Source organism: Thunnus maccoyii, chromosome 21 (assembly GCF_910596095.1).
Source record: "Thunnus maccoyii chromosome 21, fThuMac1.1, whole genome shotgun sequence".
In the NCBI taxonomy this organism is placed as follows: domain Eukaryota; kingdom Metazoa; phylum Chordata; class Actinopteri; order Scombriformes; family Scombridae; genus Thunnus; species Thunnus maccoyii.
In genome coordinates, this window is record NC_056553.1 from 21,399,225 (window position 1) to 21,421,218 (window position 21,994).

General features: G+C 44.5%; 1 protein-coding gene across 8 annotated transcripts in view; it reads left to right on the plus strand.

Annotated features, from left to right (window-relative positions):
- The window catches only part of nrp1a (neuropilin 1a), a 187,658-nt gene that overhangs the window by 141,864 nt on the left and 23,800 nt on the right, over nt 1-21,994 (plus strand). For all 8 annotated transcript variants that reach the window (XM_042398657.1, XM_042398659.1, XM_042398660.1 and 5 more), the window contains 4 exons: nt 7,989-8,170; nt 15,515-15,742; nt 18,597-18,752; nt 21,420-21,586. In XM_042398657.1, the coding sequence (XP_042254591.1) occupies nt 7,989-8,170; nt 15,515-15,742; nt 18,597-18,752; nt 21,420-21,586 (733 nt within the window). The remainder of the gene's footprint in view (nt 1-7,988; nt 8,171-15,514; nt 15,743-18,596; nt 18,753-21,419; nt 21,587-21,994) is intronic.

Here is a 21,994-nt window from a genome sequence, read left to right on the forward strand (position 1 = left end):
AAGTGATACTGAACCAAATTTACGAAGGCACAAACATGTTTTGGGGGGGTTTTTGTGCCTATTTGTTATTTCTAACAGAAATGTATGCCCGTAGCTGTGTCTCGCTAACAACAGGCCCAAGACATCCACAAGACAAACAATCCTGGTAAAATGTGGCGATGATAGTATTTTAAATGAGCATTGTATCTTGTTTTTTCCTGGTGATGGTCAATGGTTTACACAGATTGAATTGTGAAGCTTTATGCTTTCAAATTATTAAAAGTTTCACAATTCAACCGGATTCCCGCCCACAAAAACCCATATTTGGACTCCTGCTTAAGGGGTTACAATGCATTGAGATACTTATACATTTTTAACCAAGTTGGGAGTTATGGGTCTTTGTATCTTTATTATACAGTAGGTTAAGATGAAGCAGCCTTGTGCTCCCTGCCTCCCTCCCCCCAGGGTGTGCGTGTATCTATGGCACTGAGTCCCGTAGGTGCTCCGGGGGGGTGAGTAGGCGATGAGAGCAGGGCAGGGACAGTGTGTTTAAAAAAGACCGTATACGTGTCAGCCCCGCTGTGCCACATCGCCCCCTTTCTCCCAGTGCCCTGTTATTTTTACCCTTGACTTCTCATTGTTGTAACGACGGCGTATCATCTGAGCCGTGCCACAGACCCCTGTGGAGGACTCTCTCTTCGCTCACCTCTGCCTGCCCCTCTCTCCTGTGTAATCAGAGATCCTCTCAAATGTCAAGGTGGGACAAATGGGAGCCATTCCCTCTTGTAATGGCCCCAGAAATGGGCTGGAGTGCTTCTCCTACCCTCCCTCTCTTTCTCTTTTCTCTCTTTGAGAAAACACACGGGCCTTTTCAACCTTTCTATCTTATTGGCTTGCTTTCTTTCCTGGTATTTTTCGAAGTTTTATACCAATTTCCCACTTTTGTTTTTTTGTCCTCTGTAAAACATATCACAGAGTTCCTGGGTGTGTTGTGTTAACATGTTCAACCTTTTCAGGATAGGGTGTATAACTGCCATATTGTATAACAGCTCTCTGTCAAAATGACTATATAATGAGGCCATTACTACACTGCGGTTTTACTTCTATGAGATGTTTCTTAGAAATTTACCCAAAGGGTTCGTCGCTTCATTTGCAAAAGTATACATTCAGATGATGAATATTCATATCGGCATACTAAGATGCATAGAGCGCTGCTGTATACTAAGCAATTTCATTTCCGAAACTCACTTAGCAGGGAAAAGTGCTAAATGTGTATTTCCATTTTGCTATGGGCAGTTTTCTAATTAATTGTACTTACTCATTCTTGCTGTATTCGTGATAACAAGATGTGCCATAGAAAAAGAAATGTAGGCTGGATGGATATTCTTAACCCTGCTCACAACCGCAGCGACTTATTATATAGAATTTTCATAAAGTCTCGGACTTAACAAATCAGCAATGCACTGCAGAGTGATGTGCTTTCACAGAATGATTTGTGGTATTTAAATGGTGGCTCGTATTTTTGTACCGCACTGATAGATGCTTTATTGACACTCATTTTCAGTTTTTACTTTAAGAAAGGAATTTATTGGAACATTTGAACATAGTTTGCAATAAATAAAAATACAAAAACATAGGTGAAAATAAGATTTACAGTGTAACAACTATTTATTGTATACTTGGTTAATTTGGGGGGATTTTAGTGGGCACTGTTTACGTGTGTTATGTTATGTTAGTCAGATAGTTTTGATTGATATTTGTTAAAAAAAAAAGAAAAAAAATTGCTGAGACAATCACTTAATCAAACTTAGTCAGTTATTGAGATCTAAGACAAAGGACTAAATAACAGCAAGGAGTAAATTTACTACTTCTTTTGTTTCAACTACTGACGCATATTCACATTTCTATAATCACGTTATTATGACCTATTTGTCATGCTTCATGCTTTTAATAAGGGGAGAAGGTCAAAGTGTGCATAACAGGATGACTGAAATATGCGCGGCTCTGCTTTGGCCCTGTAGGCATGTCACAGTCGCTCATGGGAATAGAGAACAAGTCAGCTGAACATACTTCAGTATTGCCAGGGTTCAAAGTGCAGTAGGCCTTACATATGAGGTGAGCAGGAGGGGCTTTGCATAGTCTGTTAACAGTGGGAGCTTTTGTGGTCAGTTTTATTTCCCGTGCTTGTTTTTAGCCGCCACCGTCCACCCGCCCCCTCTCTCCAGTTCACAGAAGTGTGAGCCGGCTCTGTGCTGAGCAGAAAGGATCCCCCCCTTGGGGCAGAAATCTCCCTCTGTCAGTCTGTGCTCATATATCCAAATAAAGGATTATTGTGCATGTTGCAAAGGGAGGGGGGAGATGCAATAATTGTGTCTAAATAGCCAAATTCATTAATTTGATTGTTGGCGACAGCAGATCTCTCGACAGTGTAATTAGGAAAGCTAATGGATGGAGGCACGCTAAATCCATCAATGCTAATGATAATTGCTGTTTAGGAAAGCGAATATGCTTTACAAACGTGTGGCCGAGGCCGCCACCGAAACCAGAAACAGCCACGGCATCTAAAAATATGACAGAGCTGAGTGTAACTGTGTGGGGGTGACACCCAAAGACGGCCGCCGGAGGGGTGCAGCTGGGCCGAATATCTTTTCATCCATCTTTTTTATCTTTCCATTCATCCATCCATGTGGTGGCGAGCAAAGCAATCATGCCCTTCTCCCCTCGCCGACAAGGAACCACTTCAGAACACATCAGCTCTGATTGGTTGGTGGTTTATCCCGCTGGTGGGTTGCCACATTCCGAGGCCTTCAACTTCTGCAATAATTTTCTGCGGAGTGGAGAAAGTGATTTTTTTTCACTCACTATGGTCTAGCTTCTGTTTTAACGATGAGATCCTTTTTTTTTCAATAAAAACCTTAATGTCAGCAACTCAATTAGAGTTAATGTTTTTAGCTGAGAATATTAAGATGTAGACCTGGTTTACTGCCCTGGTTTTTTTTGTATTTTCCTTGTCTGTCCAGGCGAGTTGACGTAGGGGTTATTACACCCACATTGGGCCCAGGGAAAGAGGGAACCTGTTATTCAAGTGCGGGTTAATGAATGTCACATGCAAGAGGGAGGTAGTACGGGATGGAAAGTAGAAAAAGAGAGACCATTTTATTTCGGCAAGTTATGTCCCCTCCAGGCTCGGAAAAAGTAAGTTGGAGATCAGCTTTTCTTGGGGGCCCCTTGTACACACGTTAATGATGTTTTACCGGAGCCCCAAGTGACAGTTTGTTAGCCGGGACTAGTTAACACGTGAATTCTGTGGCCTGAGTTTTTCTGACAGCTGACAACAAAGTCCTTTTTCCTGCTAAGTCCCCCCTGGGCCTCACAGACCTGTCCCAAGTCTGTTGTTTAGGCCTTTCTACTTGTGTTACCCAGAGATGTTTTGACATGTTGTAGGTGACATGTTTTCGTGCAATAGCAAGTTATACTGTGACAGCCGCAGAAAGAGAAATGCCAGAGAAAAGTGCAGGGTATTTGTTCTATAAAGGGAGTAATAGCAAAGAAAGAGCTCTTGTTCTGGGGGTTTCCACAGCACGCTTGAGCTTATAAATGGTCTGATTAAGAAATCTAACCAATTGTACGAGGCTTATACAGTCTGTCATAGTGTTATTCCATTGCCTCAGATTGTATTGCTTTTGTAGAACCATATCAAGCGGACATTTAAAGAGGGAGGACAGATTATTTCCATGGGAAAGCTTCAGGCAATATAACTGTTATATTGTTAGGCCGGTGGTTTGTCGCCTTCTCTTTGGCTTTGCAAGGAGGGCTAATGTTCTCGTTTGACACTAGCGGATTGCTTTCTCTCTGTGCCTGAAGAAAGAAGGCAGGCTAATACATTTGAGTCGGTGAAGCGAAGGTCGTTGAGAATTACATTCACCCCCCCCCCCCCCCCCCCCATCCCCTCGCCCCCCTACCCCTCTCTTTTTTCCCTTTAATTTCCCCACTGGATTGGCAAACGGTTTTCACTATTAGCGCTGTGGTAGGCAGCTCACTGTGTGTGCGCGTGTGTGTCTGTGTAATCGTTTGTGTGAGTGTTGTGGTGTGCTGGCAGGCCCACCCAGACCCAAAGCAGAGTAGACAGATAAATAGGTGCAAGGCTCAACTGGATTGTATTGTCATGAGGAATAAGGACATCAACAACAGCAGTGATACGACATAACACATCACCACACAGGCCCCTCAGAGGAGGAATTTAAGTTTAACTTGACGGGTCAGGGGGACATAGATGAGAAGCAAACTCCAAAACTGTTGGACCATCTGGGGCATCATGCTCTTCTTTTATGATCCTAGATAGAGGATGTTAACCGTCCTCTGTCCTCCCTAAGGACTCTCAACCCTAGAAGCGAGTCCCCCCCAGGTATTTAGAGCTATGGATTAGAGCTACATTTAACGCAGCTGGCAAAAAGGAGAGCCTTTCGGAGGCATCAAACTGCCTCGCCAAGCGTTTTCCCCATAATGTCTTCCAGATGATAAGGGCCTGGATGGATCCGTGTTAGCAGAGCAGAGCGTGTGGACCCACTGGCGCAGAACCGCTGGAGTTCTGGCTGACACACCAGTCATTTAGGCACAAATAGAGACATTTTGGAGAAAGAGGTCTCTTCTTTCTTTCCTCGCACATCAAGCACAGCGAAGACCCCCAGGGTGTATTCTCTCTTCCATGTGCATCATCTCTCCCGCTGTGCCGCCTTTACGAGGGCCATCCAAGCTGATGATGTGCCAGGGTAAAAATACAATAAACAGCTTTCCTGAAGGTGTGAGGAGTTGAAATAGAAGCAAAAATAAGAGTATTCCTCTTGTTTGGATGGTAAATAAGAAGACTGTGAGGACAGGCAAACTGAAAACATTCATTTTCTAGCTTCTGTGCACAAATATGCTACACACGCTACACTGTGCACAATATGCACATACTGTGCACATACATACACTTGCTTGCACATATATCTTGCACGTGTAGACACAAACAAAACCACACAAACACTTGCTCAGATTCTTCAGCTTTACTGCAGCATGCTCTTCTCTCCTTCTTCATCTCAGTGATGCATCTCAGCATCAATTTTTTAGGCGTCTGGCAATGCTCAGCTTTTGGCAGTTGCAAAGGGGGTGGGGGGGGGGGGGGGAGTCAGATAGCTGCAGAGACATAGGCTCTGAGGTGAATTATAAGTCTGCTGATAGAACAGAGCAGGGCCACAGAAAGATTGATGCTCTCTGTTGTTAGCTGGGAACCAGAAGATGGAGAGGAGAGGAGAGGAGAGGAGAGGAGAGGAGAGAAGAGAAGAGAAGAGAAGAGGAGAGGAGGGAAGAGGACCTCTAACTGAGAAATTGATTGCACAGATAGAAACAATTTGGGGGAAAAAACTCAGTGCTGCATCTTCTTGGAATATGCTTTCAGTTTATTTTTTTTAGAACATTCTGCATTTCACTACAAGCAGACACATGACTTCAACTAACATTAACATCATTGTTGACTGCAAAAAAAAAAAAAAATGTAACTTTGGTTCCACTTTAATCGTTTCGCCATAAATATTTACTGTGTTGACTAAACTTGGCAAGAGGATGACATCATTACAACAGAAACCCGACCCCTGCTTCAGGAGAGCCCTTTAAACCAAATAATGAGTGACTCCCTGGCCTTTTAGCCACAAAGCAAGGGGGGGGGGGGGATAACATTGTAAACACCATGTGAAACTAGTATTTTTTACTGAGTTGCAGCTGATAGAGTAGCTGAAACAAAGTGGTATTTGTGTAAGCTGAGTGGAGCTGTTGCCACAGCTGGTGGGCCGGCGAGGAGAAGAAGATGTGGTCTGAAGAGAGGCCAAACAGCTCGATCAGGGGATTTAACACAGAGAGCGACAAAAAAAAGAAAATTAAGAAATAAACAGAGGAGCTCCTGAAAGATTTCAGAATATATGAAGAAGTCAAGTTTATGAAAGAAGATCTTTCCATTCAGTTTTTTAGTCAAGTGGCTGCTGGGGGAACTTTCATGCAAGGTGCCCTCTAACCCAGGAGACTAAAAATTTAAAATAGAGAAGAAGAAGAAGATAAGGAGGCACTTGATGCTTGCTGACAGCTCTATATCACCTCAGATTACTCCGTCCAAGCAGAAAGACAAGTGAAGTCATCCATCCCCCGCATCTCCTCATGGGACCCGATTTCGAGGAGCGCCACTCCTGTCCAGCTCTACATTTAGTTACACTCTGTCCTTCCCTCTCGCTAACAGATTCCCACTCCCAACTTTCCATAATATTTTACATAAGGAATGTGTGAAAACACAGTAGGCACCCACCCCCCCACACATAAACACATGTCTCCCAAAACACCTCTGGTAACTTGATTTCTGTTTTACAAATATGTCTTTTTAAATTTGAGGCAGGTGAAGGAAACCTGCCTCATTGAAGATGGTAGCAAAAAGGTGCGTGTGGATACAAGTCTGGCGGCACCTGAGGGATTTAGCCCACCCTGAGCCATCATTCAAAGTGTAAATCGCCTTTTTGTATGAAATCCTGGGCATTAAGTGAATTCAGAATTGCTAAGGAGGTCTGATGTTTTGACAGTAATTTGGGAATCAAGCAAAACTATGAAAATAGGCCCCTGTGCCCAGAAGGCAAATAGTTGCTAAGGAAGGGAGGAGGAGACAGAAAGAGCATGTGTGTGACTGAATGTGCCCACACACCTGCTGCACATTATACTTGCATACATAAAGATTCATTTCTGTATTTACCGTGTGTGTCATTTTCTTTCTCTCTGCTTGCTGATGAAGATGGAAGAGCGGTGCAGCAGGTCGTCAGGGTTTGGGCAGGAATATATTCGATAAGTGGCCTGCACAGCTGAAAACTTGGCGGGAATGGGCGTTATGGGCAATTAAGTACTGTGGAAATCTGAACCGAAATCTGCTTTTGGAGCAACGTTCGCCCTGTCACTCACAGTCAAAACACAGCATGGAGAAGTCATCTCAACCGTCATGCAAATCACACACACACACACACACACACACACACAGGCACTAGAGTAAAAACCACAACTCGATTGCATTTAATGTACACTCACTCAACAAGTGCCTGAAAACACACACACATACACACACACACTGATAACCTGAGGCTGTTAAGACCACCCTCGTCGGCCAGTCACCCTCATTGCTTCTCTACCAGCTTAAGTTCCGCATGCCAGATTCTGTGTGTGTGTGTGTGTGTGTGAGTCATGGCTCCTGTTCCCAGTCCTATTTCAAAGCTGTTTTCCTCTTTTGCTCCTAAACCCTGTGCCGACTCAATTAGGCGGCTGCTCCCTTCAATAGCCGTGGGTCTGAAATTCCATTTGAATGTGATGTTTGACTGTGTGTGTGTGTGTGTGTATGTGTGTATATTTAATAGCTTTAACACCTGCTCTTTCTATACACCAGCGTAAGCCAAAGGCCAAAATATAATCACTTTAAATTCCCATATTCTCGTATAGAACAGGCACACACACACTGTCAGTGTTATCCTGTGGTTAAACAGGAGATAGACAAATGTTCAGATGAAGTTCGGTATTTAAAGCAGTTAAAGTTACGTAAACCTGACCTCAGTGCTGCTGGGAGCTCAAAACCTCTGCAGTGTGTGTGTGTGTGTGTGTGTGTGTGTGTGAGTGTGATATAATGAAAGTGCAGCCTGCACACCTGTTCTCTGAGTTTTAACCTGAGACCTCATTAGTACACAGTGTTTTATTTCCACTACATTACCTGCACAATATGCTGTGTTGCTCTGTGTATATGTGCTCCTCTGAGTATGAACGTGTGTGTGTGTGTGTGTGTGTGTCTACATACATGCACAGTATCAACTGAATAGCTGTTTAACACTAATCGCCTCTGAATTCAATTTACTTCTGCAGAACAAAGACAAGAACAACGTTAAACCCTGAAGGAGAACGTGTTTTTATAAAGCACAGTGTCACTAACACCGTCTCTCTCTCTCTCTCTCTTTGTTCAGGTATGACTATGTGGAGGTGCGAGACGGTGTGGATGAGAGCGGTCAGGTGGTGGGGAAGTACTGTGGGAAGATCGCCCCCTCTCCTGTCGTCTCCTCCGGAAACCAGCTCTTCATCAAGTTTGTGTCTGACTACGAGACCCATGGAGCAGGTTTCTCCATCCGATATGAGATCTTCAAGACAGGTGGGTGGCCCGACACAGCTGTAGCTTCACCTTATCCAAACTATATGAAACATGACCCGACATGTCACGTTAAGTATTATTAATATAGACCTACAACCATATGTTTAATATTGGATATTTAAAGGCGCCGTGTTGAACATTTTTCATCATTTTTATATTTTTATTAAATTAAGAGTTCCACCTGGGTTAATTATTTTAAGATGAAAACATTGTGGACACAGCTGGTGGTGTCTTGCTCAAGGTGTTACTTGTGCTATTACTGCATTTCTCTGATTGAGAGTCACATATCCCATGAACCTGTTTGTGTCTTGTTGCCAGGAAACAAGAGCTACAGAACCTGAGGATAAAAGTGGTTGACAAAAATTTTAGTAGCTTTTTTGGAGCTTTTGATCCATCACATCGTAACATTTGATTGAAAGCTCCAGAACAGCTCCTAAAGGGACCTTATGATGAGATTGTTTGGTCAACTACAGTTTCCAAGGTCAAAAATGGAAGTGATTTTTCCATAAGTCTTTCCCAACAGCTACTATCTGCCATTCCAGAAAAAGTTTCAGCAATTTGCACTCGAAGAATAACACCCTCCCCCTGTTTTGTGCTTTAAAGCGATCCAGCAGATTTCTTGCAAAATCAAAGTAAAGTGCTGTGTAGAGGCCTGCAGAGGCTCACAATTTACTATGTGATAGTCTGATTAGTTAGCATGTTAATTGCATTAATTTCCCAAAACAAAAATAATTTATTTATATCAAAACGATACATATCTTGAAGTAACTAGTGATTTCTTGGTTTAAGGTTTAAAGGAAAACACTGTTACAAGCGTCACATCATAATTTTAAACAATCTTTACTGAACTTTGCCTTTTGCTCAAGCTATCACATGCCTCAGTAGGATACAGTATGAAAGCTTGAGGAATAATTCTGATAATGGGGCAAGAAAGAGCCTCTCTGTCTAATTTCATGGTTTGTTTGTGATTTAGTCAAGGCAACAGAGCATCAAATTATGCAATCACAATATGGCAAGCAATATGCTGCATTCAGAACCAATGAATCATAGTCCCATATGTTCCATAATTGTAGCACTTTTTATGTGGTGTGAATTATTGTACAATAAGTGAGAGCATAATTTGCTTACCATTGATTCAGCAAATGTTGTTTTTGTTGGTTTGCTGTCAGATAGCAATCATCGGCAATGGCGTGAACCTGCTATTATAAACAAAGACTAGCAGGTTGTGGAGAAAGTGCATTCAGTGCACTTAGCAGGGTTTCTGCAAGATGTGACCTTTCTCTGTTTCTGAGCACCACAGTTGTATCCAATTAGTTTTTGGTTCCTTCCTTAATATTAAATCTAAAAAAATACCTCTGGGTAATATTAGCGGGGAATCAGGTATGAGAAAACACAAATATCCTCAGGGGATGTTTATCTTATCAGAAAGGAACATAACAAGTGAGAGAATTTCCTGTTAGTCAGCTGCCTTCCTTTATTTGGATTGAAAGGAAGGAGGACAACACATATCTAGAGAGTGACTGGTGGGCAGACAGGTGCTACAGACTCCACTTTCATTAATTAACCTCAGCAGCAGTCTATGGGACAGCCCCCCGTGACCTCAGAGACATGATGAATGGCCCTGCAAGGTTCCTCCTTCCTTTTAATCTGGTCTAGTGTGTGTCTGTGCTTGTGTTTGTGTGTCTAGGCTTGTGCGTGTCACTATCACGGAAGGGCAGCTGGTGGAGTGTGGGTCCATTTACGAGATCAAAGCGACACTCCACCCCGACACACACAAACTCATCTGCACACACTGCCTCATTCCCCTTGATAGGCTAGTTAAATCCACTACATTCTTCCATGATTAGCTTGGTATTTCCCAGTCTCATCTATTAGCCAGGACTGATTATAAATGAGCCGTGTTAGGGGCCCGGTGGCGATAGGAGGGAAACTGCTGAACACACTCTTAGAGAGCTAAGATATGAGGAAATACGGATCTAGCAAGAAATATGGATGTAAGCGTGGATAGAAGATAGAGTCAGGACTAGAGAGTTTGAGCTAGATCCAAATCTGTGCTTTTCTTGCTGATGGAATCCAAAAGGGAATCAGGGTTGGGGGAATAGTGCAGTGTTGCAGATTAAACCCAAGACAGAACTTTTTCATCTCGGTGTTTTGCACCCAGTGCCATTCCCCTGTGGAGAAGAGCTCCATGGGTGTGCCATTGCCTCCACAGTGGATCCAGACTTTCTTTATGCTTTGAATTTGCTCTGTGTTTTGACTACTGCGGCGCTGGCTGCCGCCAAGAGAAGGGCTCTGAGATCAATTAACAGCCCTGTTTGTTAGAGCGTGAGAGAGAACCGAGCAGAAAGAGAGATACAAAGCTAGCTGATTAGCCCATCTTATCAACAAGCAGGGTATTAGTTGGGAAAACATTGTGTTGGCTAACACATGTAATGTTAATGATGATACACAGATGCTCTGATAACGGATGAAGGAACGGGAGGCTCGCACTTGTGCATGCCAATGAAGGAAAATGCAAAGAATGCAGGCTGTTTATCACTGTGATTATAGGCCTGGAGATCACTGGAGGTCGACCTCTGGGACTGGTACTGCGTTTCATCCTGGGTTAAACACAAACAAAGGTCACATAGATGATAAAAATAAACCACAAAGCAAAGTTATGTAAACACACACCCCCCTCAGGAATCATATACCAGCCTACACAAGTGTGTTTGCATGTGCAGGTTCACCCACTTAAACTGTAAATTATGTAAATACACTTTCTCACACACCTCAAACATGCTGGCATTCATAGCCCTAGTTTTCATCAGCGGTAGACTGCGAAGTGTCTAATTGGAAGAGAACAGGTTGTTTTGCGGTTCTCTGTGGCTGCTTCCACATCAGTCTCTACCCCTCTCCACTCCTCAATCCCATCCAACCATCTTAATTAGCATGGGCTATTTATTTTATAGCCTGCAAATTGGCAGCCTCGCTCCGCTGGCTGAAGTCTGGCAAGAGACAGGAAGAGCAAGATGGTGGGGGAAAAAAAGCAAAAGATAGTGGGAAAGGATAAGTCAGAAACAGGAATATTTGAGCTAAAGGCAGCAGATTAGCAGGCTGGTTGTGTGTATGCCTCAACGGAGTCCTTCGACTTCAGATAGTAATAAAATGGTAAATAAAAAGGCTGGTAAAACTATGGCCTTGACTTTATAAACAATCACCAGCGTGCATAAAAATCACTTATATCAACCCCAAAAAGTTTAGTAAAGTTAGTTAAGGTGAGGTTACCCTTTACTGAAATCCTGGTCCTTCTATAGATTATGGGAAGATCTATTAATCCTACCATTTTGATAGTATCTCGCTTAAAATCCTCAAGTGCTTCTTAAGTATACGCGTGCATGCGTACATGCACAACATATGTTTTCCTTTAACAGCTCAGCAGTTTGGTTAGAACCACATCAAGGCTGGCCGAGGGCCCATTGAAGTGGGCGAAGAGGCAGAGATAGTGCCACTGGAAGTATCTAACCCCCTCCCCCACTCGCATACACACACAGTCTCATCTCCTCACAGTTACTAAGCAGGATGACTAAGTCTGTTGGAGGGAGCTGTAGCATGTCTGTTGCCCTTTCTTCACACTAAAAAAACTGCCATCTTCTCACCCTATAGCCTTGTTTATCATATCACCATGATGCGGGCACATTTAGTCCGAGCACACACCTGTATAAACACTTTCAAGGTACGTGTGTGTGTGGTTGTGTTGGGTGGGGCCTGGGGGGCACATTTAGCTTTCATGGACGGCACGCCCCGATGGCATAGGTCACATCTGGCACGGAGACATACTGTCATCACACATACTACCCTCATGGAAACGTAAGACAAGAAATTTCTTTAAGAAGAACCAGAGGGAGAATGTGGCCCCCCGCCCCCTCCCCCGACCTGAGCTACGTCACAGGCACAGTAGACACATAAATGCCGTGTCAATAGTGAAATGCCTCAGGGTGGGTGTGTGTGGTTTTTGGTAAGCGTAAACCTGTCTTTCCATCTGTTTCAATGAGTGACGCTCCGCAGGCTACAGGTTAATGTTTGATTTAGTGTTGAATGAGTTTATTCTCCACCAGCGATTAACCCTTCTGTCGGACAGAATGGAGGGGGTGGGGGGCGGGGGTCTTGACAAAAGGGTGGTATGAAGGGAGGCAGTAACGGGGGTGGAGGGGAGAAGGGTTGGACTGGGCTAATGATTAGCGGGAGAGAAACATGGAACATAAACAGAGTTGATTTACGTAGCAGTCCAAAAACAACACCTTCAGCCCCAATGGCTCCGGCCACTAATAACCCTGACTAAGGAGGGAGAGAGTTAAATAGATGGGAAAAAAAGAGGAGTGGATATGTGGAAAGAGAGAAAGAGAGAGACACGGGGAGAGATTTAAAAATGAAAATTGCGAGAGGCCGTCACATTTAACGCCTGTTCCTTGGCGCAATGTTGTTCTAATGATTAACGTGCAGCCTCTAGTCGGCTTTCAGCACTTACAGCAACTGCTTAATAGAGTATAGAGGACAAGTCATCAGGGAACTAACAGTTGAAAGGCTCCCTGCTCCCTTAATGCTGAAACCATATTTATTTAAGATTTATTATAAATCCCGAACACTTGTAAAGATTGAAATCAGATCTCCATTAAATATCATTTTGCCGGCAACGACTTGTCCAGTTAAACAAACTCTAATCACTCAGCCACCGAGCTGGAGTGACATTTGTTTACTCCCCCAACCAGAGGAGAAGGGCTCAATATAAACGAGAGCTAAAAGAATCCATTACTGCCGGCAGTAAACGTTGGAGCGCCTGGTTGAACGTTGCCGGTAAATGTCGCGTGTTCAAGGTTACTTCTTGTTCTCTCTCTTTACTTCCTGTCATAAAATTCTGCTGTTTGTTTAAAGGCAGCGGTTGAACTACTGGGTGCGCTGTGGCTGAACTATCTGCTTTATCTCAGATGGAGGGAAACATCTGAGTGTTCTGAGATGAGTTCCTGTAAGCTTTACCTGAGTCAAAACTTTCATATGTACAAAACCCTTTGTGTTTCCTATTTCAATCCCTTTCTCTCTCCCTGTTATTGCCCGGTAAACAAACAACTGCAGTGATAAAACAAGGAAGCAACACAGAGTGAGTAAGGGGCAGACAACAGGATATATTTGTCTACTTGTCAATACAGATGCATGCACACGCGCTGTACGTACAGACGCTGACACAGAGAAGCATGAGTGCTATCATCGAATGCCTCTCACGCAGACATCAACACAAAGCATCCTGGGTGTAGCGAGGGGAGCTGAGGACGTAAGCCCTCCCATGTGGAGGCACTAGATAAAAGAGATCTGTTGGATGATTATCTCGCCGGTGGTACCAACCAGAGTGCTCTGTCTCCTCTCACTACTCTATTTTGTTGTGATGTCTTTGCGCTGTCCTTTTCTTGGGGGGATATAAGCTCAGCCAGGCACAAAAAGGCTGACAATAGGGGAGTTTGTCCTTTGTTCGGCCTCAGTCATGATCATTCAGAAGGAAAACGGAGACAGAAAGATGGTTTCAATAAAATATTATGAGGAAATTAACAGTCCAGGCACCATATTTTTTTTTCAGTGCCAGTCTAGTGCTTGGATTTTGACAGGTTTTCAGAGTGAACCATTTCCGACAATCAAATCTGTTCTGGTCAACTCCTTAGCTGAGATAAGGGTCATGGTGGATGCTGATGAAATGGATGGAGAGTGGAGCTCTGAGCCAATATCCACAGGAAATTCAACACACTGACCTAAATTGCACTCCGGGTACTGCAGCTGTCTAGAGCACTCAGGGACCACGGTCGCCTTTTTCAAAAAAAAGTGGCTTGCATCTATAGTTTTTCCCCAAAACTGCCTGACATTTCTCCCAAATATGGCGAGGTAAAGTGCAGATCTGCAGCATCCAGCCACCCTCTCATCCCAGGGAACGCTCTCTCTCAACAAAATCTCTCCATTTTCCGGGGGTAAATACGAGAGGAAGCTGTGAAATTAATGGTGCCCACTGTTCTCGAAAGCCACGCTTTAGCTGCTGCACTAAATGTCAACTCTCTTTAGAGTCAAAACGCCGCTCACCGCGGCTTTCAACTTGGGGAGAAAGAAAATCAACATGGTTCTCCCTCCCTTCACTCACTCCACTGGTGGACAGGCTGAAGTGGGCCTGATGGTCCTGAATTAGGGGCCCAGCAAGATGCTTGAGTGACAGTGGAAAAAGCAGTTTGCCACATTCATTTAAGCTACAATGACTGTAGCGTGGAGGCTCTATCTAGCGATAACTCCCTGCAATTTTGGTTTCGATCAGCCCCATCTGCGCCCATCACGCGGGCTGTCAGACTAGCATGAAAATGACGTTATCCTGGGCACATTTCTGCCTCTAATGGCTCCAAATAATTGCCCTGGATGACAGTAGTCCTCTTTTTTTTCCTGATTTTGTATGTGTGTGTGCTTTGTGAAGTAGACTTGGTAACACTCTGGCCCAGTGCTTGAGCTTGCATAGCGAACATGTCTTAACGTCTCTTTCTGTCACTCCCTTAAAAAATTCTCCTCCAACTCTTAGCATCACTTTTTTTTATCACACGTCACTCATTCTTAAATAATAATCTTGTGCTCATGATGCTCTGACAAGTGGCTAACATGGGAAATGTGTTAATGCTCCTCATCAGCTGAAAGGCAGCTCTCCGGGGAGCTGTGAATAAATATTTTGACTTTCCCTTGTGTAAAACCATGTGTTTAAGTGTGAGTGTGCGTGTTGATGTATGCGCAGTCATTGCCCTCGCCTTCCATCACTGACACTGTAATTTTTCCTGAGCACCTCTCATATGTTTCACAGACGTATCCTGATGAGGGCTTGTGTGTGTGTGTAAGTGTGTGCGAGAGAGGTTTTTGCAGCGTGAATCAAGCTGTTTATTCATCGCTCCCCGATTCTGATGATTGAGGCCTTTCACTATGTTTGCTCTTGCAGTCCAGATGTTCCAGGAGTTACAGATTTAACACACACAGACACACACACACACACACTCAATGATGAAGGAGTGTGACTTTTGTGACCATAAGGGAATGGAAAAGAGGCACAGAACCAGATGTAGCCTGCAGTGAACAAGAGAAACTATCAAGGTGGTCTGTCATCTATGGGCCATAAACTATCCTCCACTCAATAGACCGGCTGGGAGGCAGAGCTTTTCAATACCCACCACAAAAAGCCACCCGAAACACAGCACTTAACAAACAGTCGTTCAATAGAATCAATCCCACCTCTTTCTTTGTCCCCGTTTTGTTTCATCTTCTTATTCCCCATCTCGTTTCCTTCTTTCATCCTTCCTGTAGGTCCTGAATGCTCCAGGAACTTCACCTCCAACAGCGGTGTCATAAAGTCGCCCGGCTACCCTGAGAAGTACCCCAACAACCTGGACTGCACATTCATGATCTTCGCCCCGAAGATGTCCGAGATCATTTTGGAGTTCGAGAGCTTCGAATTGGAGCCTGACCCGACGCCTCCTACTGGCGTGTTCTGCCGCTACGACCGGCTGGAGATCTGGGATGGCTTCCCAGGAGGTGAGCAAGCACTGACATTTATGAAAGCCCATCTTTTTATGTGCTTTTTCATTTCTGAAACTTCAAACAGTGTAGATTTGTCCATCTCTGTATTTGGACACAGAGGAGTCATTTCAAGGCCACTATAGGAAAGATGTAAAAATATGAATTATCCCACTGCTTAGAGATCTGCTATCCTGTACTGGCAGAGAAAGAATGTAAGTGGGTGGAGTGGGGGATTTCAGTGTCACTTCTCACTGCTTTACCAGTGGAAATGAACAGCTTTACACAATATGATGGCATTATCCGGGCCAGTGGGCTAACTGCCTTAGCCAGTCTTGGCGGGGGTCCAAGATTCTGTCGTCATGAGCGTAATGCTTCGTCATCGCTCTAAGCCAAACACTTCCTGATTACAAGAGCCTCCCACCCTTCCTCTCTCTGTCATAGGCTACATTGTGTTGCAGGATTTGTGAGTTTCTATACATCTGGGACTTCAGTGCCTGATCAAGGCTATGATATTTAAGTTGTTGCTTCTGCGAACCATAAAACATAAAGAACACAATTCAATCTTGCAGGAAATGATTCTTAAAGGAATTTCCTTTGGAAGTTTCTGTGTGTTTCCCACTAGAGGTAAAAAAGGCTCACTGAATTTGAATTGAACCAGCTTAGTCTTGATAAGAGGCAACATCTCCCGGTTGCGAGGTTGAACAAAGGCTGTAGCATGTGCACATACTAAAATATTGCCTTAATGTTCAAATCCATCTAAAAAATCAGCAGGTGAGAGACGGAGTAAGAGAGGGCCAGCAGTGTTCAAAGCAATGCTTCCATAGCCTGAGATGAGGCTTTGAACTCGCTGAGCGAAATCACCTCTTGAAGTTTTCGGTTTTTCTTCTGGCTATTCCAACACAGGGACAAGATGAAAGCTTTTCTCACCCATCAGTGGCTGAAAATTGAAACAATTTTATCTAGTTCAACCTGGTACACATCAGTGTTCTGAGCTCTGGTGTTCCAAGTGTTAAGGTTGAAGCACAAATCACAGCGCCTTTTCAAGTGAGTTTACTTAAAGTTCAATATTCTCTCAGCTCACATCTCTTCAGATTTGAACTGTGCAGAGTTTACCTTTTATTCCACAAAATATTTCCATAACTCATTTGTACGTTCTTCCCAAGAGGTGAGACATGTTTAATTTTCAGGATCTTGTGTTGATTAAGCAGAACCTCAAAGGCTTTAAGAGCTGAGAATGTCACATTATTATCACCTTTGAATACATATTTTTACAAAAAATTCACCCCAGAGGTCGGGAGAAGAAACATGTCCTGTGGTACTTCTGACTAAAAACACCTTTCCTTATGAAAATTCATTGATTTCTAAGTTCACTCAGCTGAAAGTTTGACACAAAACAAGAAGAGGAAGACACATCCATGTCTCTTTTTGTCCAACACTGAGCCTTTTTCAGGGTAGAAACTGGACAACACCACTTGGAACTGACATGGCATCACACCCTTCAAGTGTTGTGTGTGTGATAGACAGCCTTGTATAGAAATAAGCCATGGGAGGAAAATAGTGTGTCGGCTTTTGCCAGGCGGTACCTGTGGTGCCTGCTGGATCGATAATGCATTAGCACAGAAGGCTGGAGGCATGCTAGCTGTCGGGGTGTGCAGAGGTGGGAGATGTCCGGGCAAATTCAGGCCACTGTGAAGCGCCGAGGGAGTAGCAAACCCCCTCCTCTCAAACCACACCTCGTTGGCCAGGCGCTGCCGAAGAAGAACCTCCACTCCCTTACCCCACTTCCCTGAGGAACGGAGAGGCAGGCAGGATGCAGAGTTCATGGCTAGGTCCTTTAAAATTTCATAGGGCTTGGGGAGTCATGCGGATAATCCGGGAGATGGCATTTTTTTGTTCAGGCCCAGGCTTTAGCAGGTTTAAAAGCGCACACAGACACTCACGCCCATACACTAGCCACCTAGGTTATGAAGATTAATCTGAACCATCACACCTCTGCCCCATAAGTCCCTGTGGCCTGGCCTTTGCCTTTCATGTAGGAGCTGGGCTGGAAGAGGCGTATTTTGATGACAGGAGGCCGCAGGGAGGTAGGGCTGTCACTCGCCACTGATCACAGCATTAGTAATCACAGATAAGCTGCATGTCCCTGCACACCAACAGGAGCACACATTCACAAATGTGCATGGATCATAGCACACATCAGAGGCACAGGGCAAGGTCATTGTGCTCTCTTGCTCTCCCGCTCCGTCCCTCCCTCGTTACCCCATCACTCTTTCCCCATGTTTCTCCGCCTCTCTGTCTCCCCCTAACGTTCCACCCTGCCGTTTCTTCATTCTACTCGGTTAGCGCAGTGGAACGTGTCCCTCTTGTGTTTTTATTGCTCTCTGTCTTTTACTGTCCCCCCTATTGTCTCTGCTCAGTCTTTACTTGTTTGGTCCCCTTCACAAAACTCACTCAGCCATGGCTGTGTCCGCCTCAGTGTGCACAACATTAAAAACCAGACTTGGGTATGGGAAGACGGGAGATCTGAGATATTTACGGCCAGCAAATAGACAGAGACCGTGACCTGCCCACACCACAGGTCCCTTCTCCGCCTTTCTCTTTTTTGTGCTCGATGGGCAAGCAGGCGTGGAATGTTGGGAGCCTTTTCTCACACGTCTTTATGGTGTTGAGTAGAAAAAAATGCAGCCGGTGCCATACCTCACTGACACACTAGTTTCCACACCTCCAAGGGGGGGAGTTGGTAAACCCATGTGTGACATGGATGTGGCAAGCAAACAAATATTGAGTTAACCCAGCTCTAACCTGACTAACAATGTTTGTCCTTTCTCTCTACTTTCTCTCTCCATCTGTTTTTGCCTTCTCCCTCCAGTCGGGCCATACATCGGGAGGTATTGTGGGCAGAACACACCGGGAAGGATCATCTCCTACACTGGCATCCTGGCACTGACAATCAACACTGACAGCGCCATCGCTAAGGAAGGCTTCTCTGCCAACTTCACCGTCATCGAAAGGACCGTTCCAGAGGGTGAGCTGGCATAAAAACAGAAATTCAGACAGATGGGGATGCCAGGGAGGCAGAAGCAGAAGAGGAGGCCAATGAACAGAGGCAAAAAATTCAGTATAATTGAGGTAGAAATCTAAATGAAATCAGAATCCAGAGAGATTTGTTCAGTGAAAGAGAGTTTGGATCACAGGAGACTGAATCCAAATTGGGTAGTTCCAGAAGACTTAGAGGGCAGTAAACTAAACACCCGAGGAATATTACTAAAAGTAAGAAACAGATGTTGTCTGCACCTGAAGCTTCACATGGTCCTATTATGACCAATTCCCACTCGTTTAACAGAGCTTAAGAGTTGTTAAATAAACACCTCCTGCTTCTTCATTTGGGGAATGTGTTACAGGGTACAAGTCTGCCTCCCATGGTTTACAAGACCTACATTTACACTCTTTGGGCCCAGACAGGCTCCAAAAGGCAGCTTCCCCACCAGTAACCACCCTAGACACACACACACCTCTAGGGCTTTAACATGCAGCATCGTCGTCACGGGGTTTGACCCCCCGACCCCATTTTGCAAAACGCTCCGACTAAACATTTCATTAAGGAAGACGAGCGCTGGTAGAAGTCGTAAATCTGTCCAGAGGCCAGACCACCCCACACACACACACACACACACACACACACACACACACACACACACAGACACAGGCAGTCTTTGAATAGCAATAGAAATGGATGACATTCAACAAATCTACTAATCATCTCCAAAAGGATTTTGTCTTGCCCACAGGGAAGACAGACGTTAAGTACACACAATAAACAGAACAACCCCGCGTCACAGTAATGAGCATGGCGATGACTGCTGATGTCATTTTTCCTTAGTTTCCTCCGAGTTACTTTAATTGCCTTAATCACAAATCTAAGATCAGATTACGCAAATCAACTTTTCGCATTCACCATTGAGACGCGTGGTGAAATATCAGACGTGTGATCAGTAAAGACTTTAATTTACATGAGTTGCTTGGTCTTGCGTTACCAAGATAGAAATAAAATTTTCAAACTTTTTCCGTCCTCTTCCAGACTTGCACTACTTGAATCATTCATAATCCCCTTATGCATAATACAAAGTGGATTTTCTCGCTTCTACATGGCAAGGAGAACGGTACACTCCAGTTGAAAGCTACTGATGGGAGACGATAAGGTGATGAAAAGGAGGCCTTGTCTTTTGTTCTTGCTCCATTTCTCTCCCTTTCTCTCCCTCCGATCACCCCCCTCACCCGTTCATCCACACTCACTATCTTCTCGGCTATCAATCCCGCTTTGGTCGGTAACCCACATGATCAGATAGCATCCTCAGCTGCAAACAAGAACTTCTTTATGTTTCTGTTGATCACTATCCGGTAATCTAGATGATTTGGGTCCGAGTGCAAAAGTTTGACAAGATCGGGCAGACTTCTCAAAGAAAGCCGACGATGAGAGTGGAGAGGTGTGAGACTGGTTTCTCGGTATCACACTGAGATTCAGACACACTTGTGTGTGTGTGTGAACACATATATATGCGACTGCGCATTGACACTGTAAAGCACAAACACACACGGTGACCCAGTGACTGAGGTGTGTTAGCAGTGTGGCAGATGGGGAGACCATCTGTGTTAGCTCATAGGCAGCAGCCACATAGCAGTTCCACACTGTTCCTTATCCTGCGCCCTCTGAGTGTAGGCGTCTGTGTCCACACAAGCACATGATTTCATTTTTTGGGCAAAGTATGTTGTGTTTATTGCAGCTATAGATTTGCATTAAGGGAAGTAGGCTTGTGACTGTAAGGTTAACAGCTCAAAACATTGTCAAGGTGTTTTATGACCAACTTTACCATTGATAGAAAAAAGAAGTAAGTAACCAATAAGAAGAAAGTCTGCCCTCATATACTGTAGCTCTGGGTTGTTGTGGTGACATTATACGACTCCTGCCCTGATCAAAAGGTCATATCGTTCATTCCAACCACTGTTGTTGCTCCATCGACAGCGGTGTCAGCTTGTCTGACCTCTGGGGGTTAGAGGAGCCGACCTGACCACAAAGCCCAGGATGCCTGAAAACTGCCCCATGACAATACAAACAAGGGAAGCCACCTCCCACCCTGGGTGGTGGGTCCATTGAGTGTGATATACGGCCCAAAATACAGATACTTAATGCACCTAAACTCCCCCAAGAGACCACGTTGGGGAAAATAGTCACTGTGAGCAAAATAGTCACTGTGTGCAAAAAAGATAAACTGCCCACTGGGAGGTGAGAGAAACAGATCCAGTCAGTGGAAAAAATATGTGGAGTGAAAGTCACTTCAACGCCTAATACAGGCGTAAACTTAGCCCACACTGAATGTTTTATGAAGACATTTTTACGTCTTAATGCGGAACACTTTCATCCTGCTTCCATTAAAAACTAGAGAGAGAAACAGAAAGGATTTACTGAGGCGTGGCTGATGTGCTGTTCTTTTCCGGCCAGCAGCGCTGAGTGCCTGTCGTGTGGCGTCCTCCTCCCCAGAGATGAGCTCTGATTCTGGGGGACACTGAAAGCACATGCTGGGTGCATTCTGGCGCTTTCAGTGCTCAGAATTCAACTAAACATTTGTTACTCTCTCCCTTTTCATCCTTTTCTGCTACCTCCTATCTCTCCTTTTCCTCACCCCTCCCTTCCCAGATTTTGACTGCAGCGACCCCTTGGGAATGGAATCAGGAGAGATAACATCAGACCAAATCATGGCTTCATCCCAGTACAACCCCAGCTGGTCCCCAGAGCGTTCCAGACTCAACTACTATGAAAATGCATGGACTCCAGCAGAGGATTCAAACAAGGAGTGGATACAGGTACCACATTACCTCACATGTATTTCTCAGATGCAAATATCACAGATAATTTCTCTAAAGGTAGTTTTGGCTCTTGAGGAAAGGTAGATAATATCTGAAAAGTGAATCATGGCTGTGTAGAACAATTCACCAACTGTCTGCAGTATGTTTTTGGAGGTGAGTCACAGTCTGAGGGTACATGCAGTATTAGAGGTGACTACTGCCTGTGTGAACACAGTAGAAGTGCTCTGTGTTTGTCCTTCAGTGTCTAGAGGTGCAGTTTCTCCATAATACTTTGACGAAACCCAACAATTTCGATGATGAATGTCAGCCGTCCTGATGGACTTCTGGGTAGTGGAGTCCATGCCTCATGAAAATTGCCCGGCATGACATTTGACATGTGTTGCCAAAGCATAATTATGAAAGACA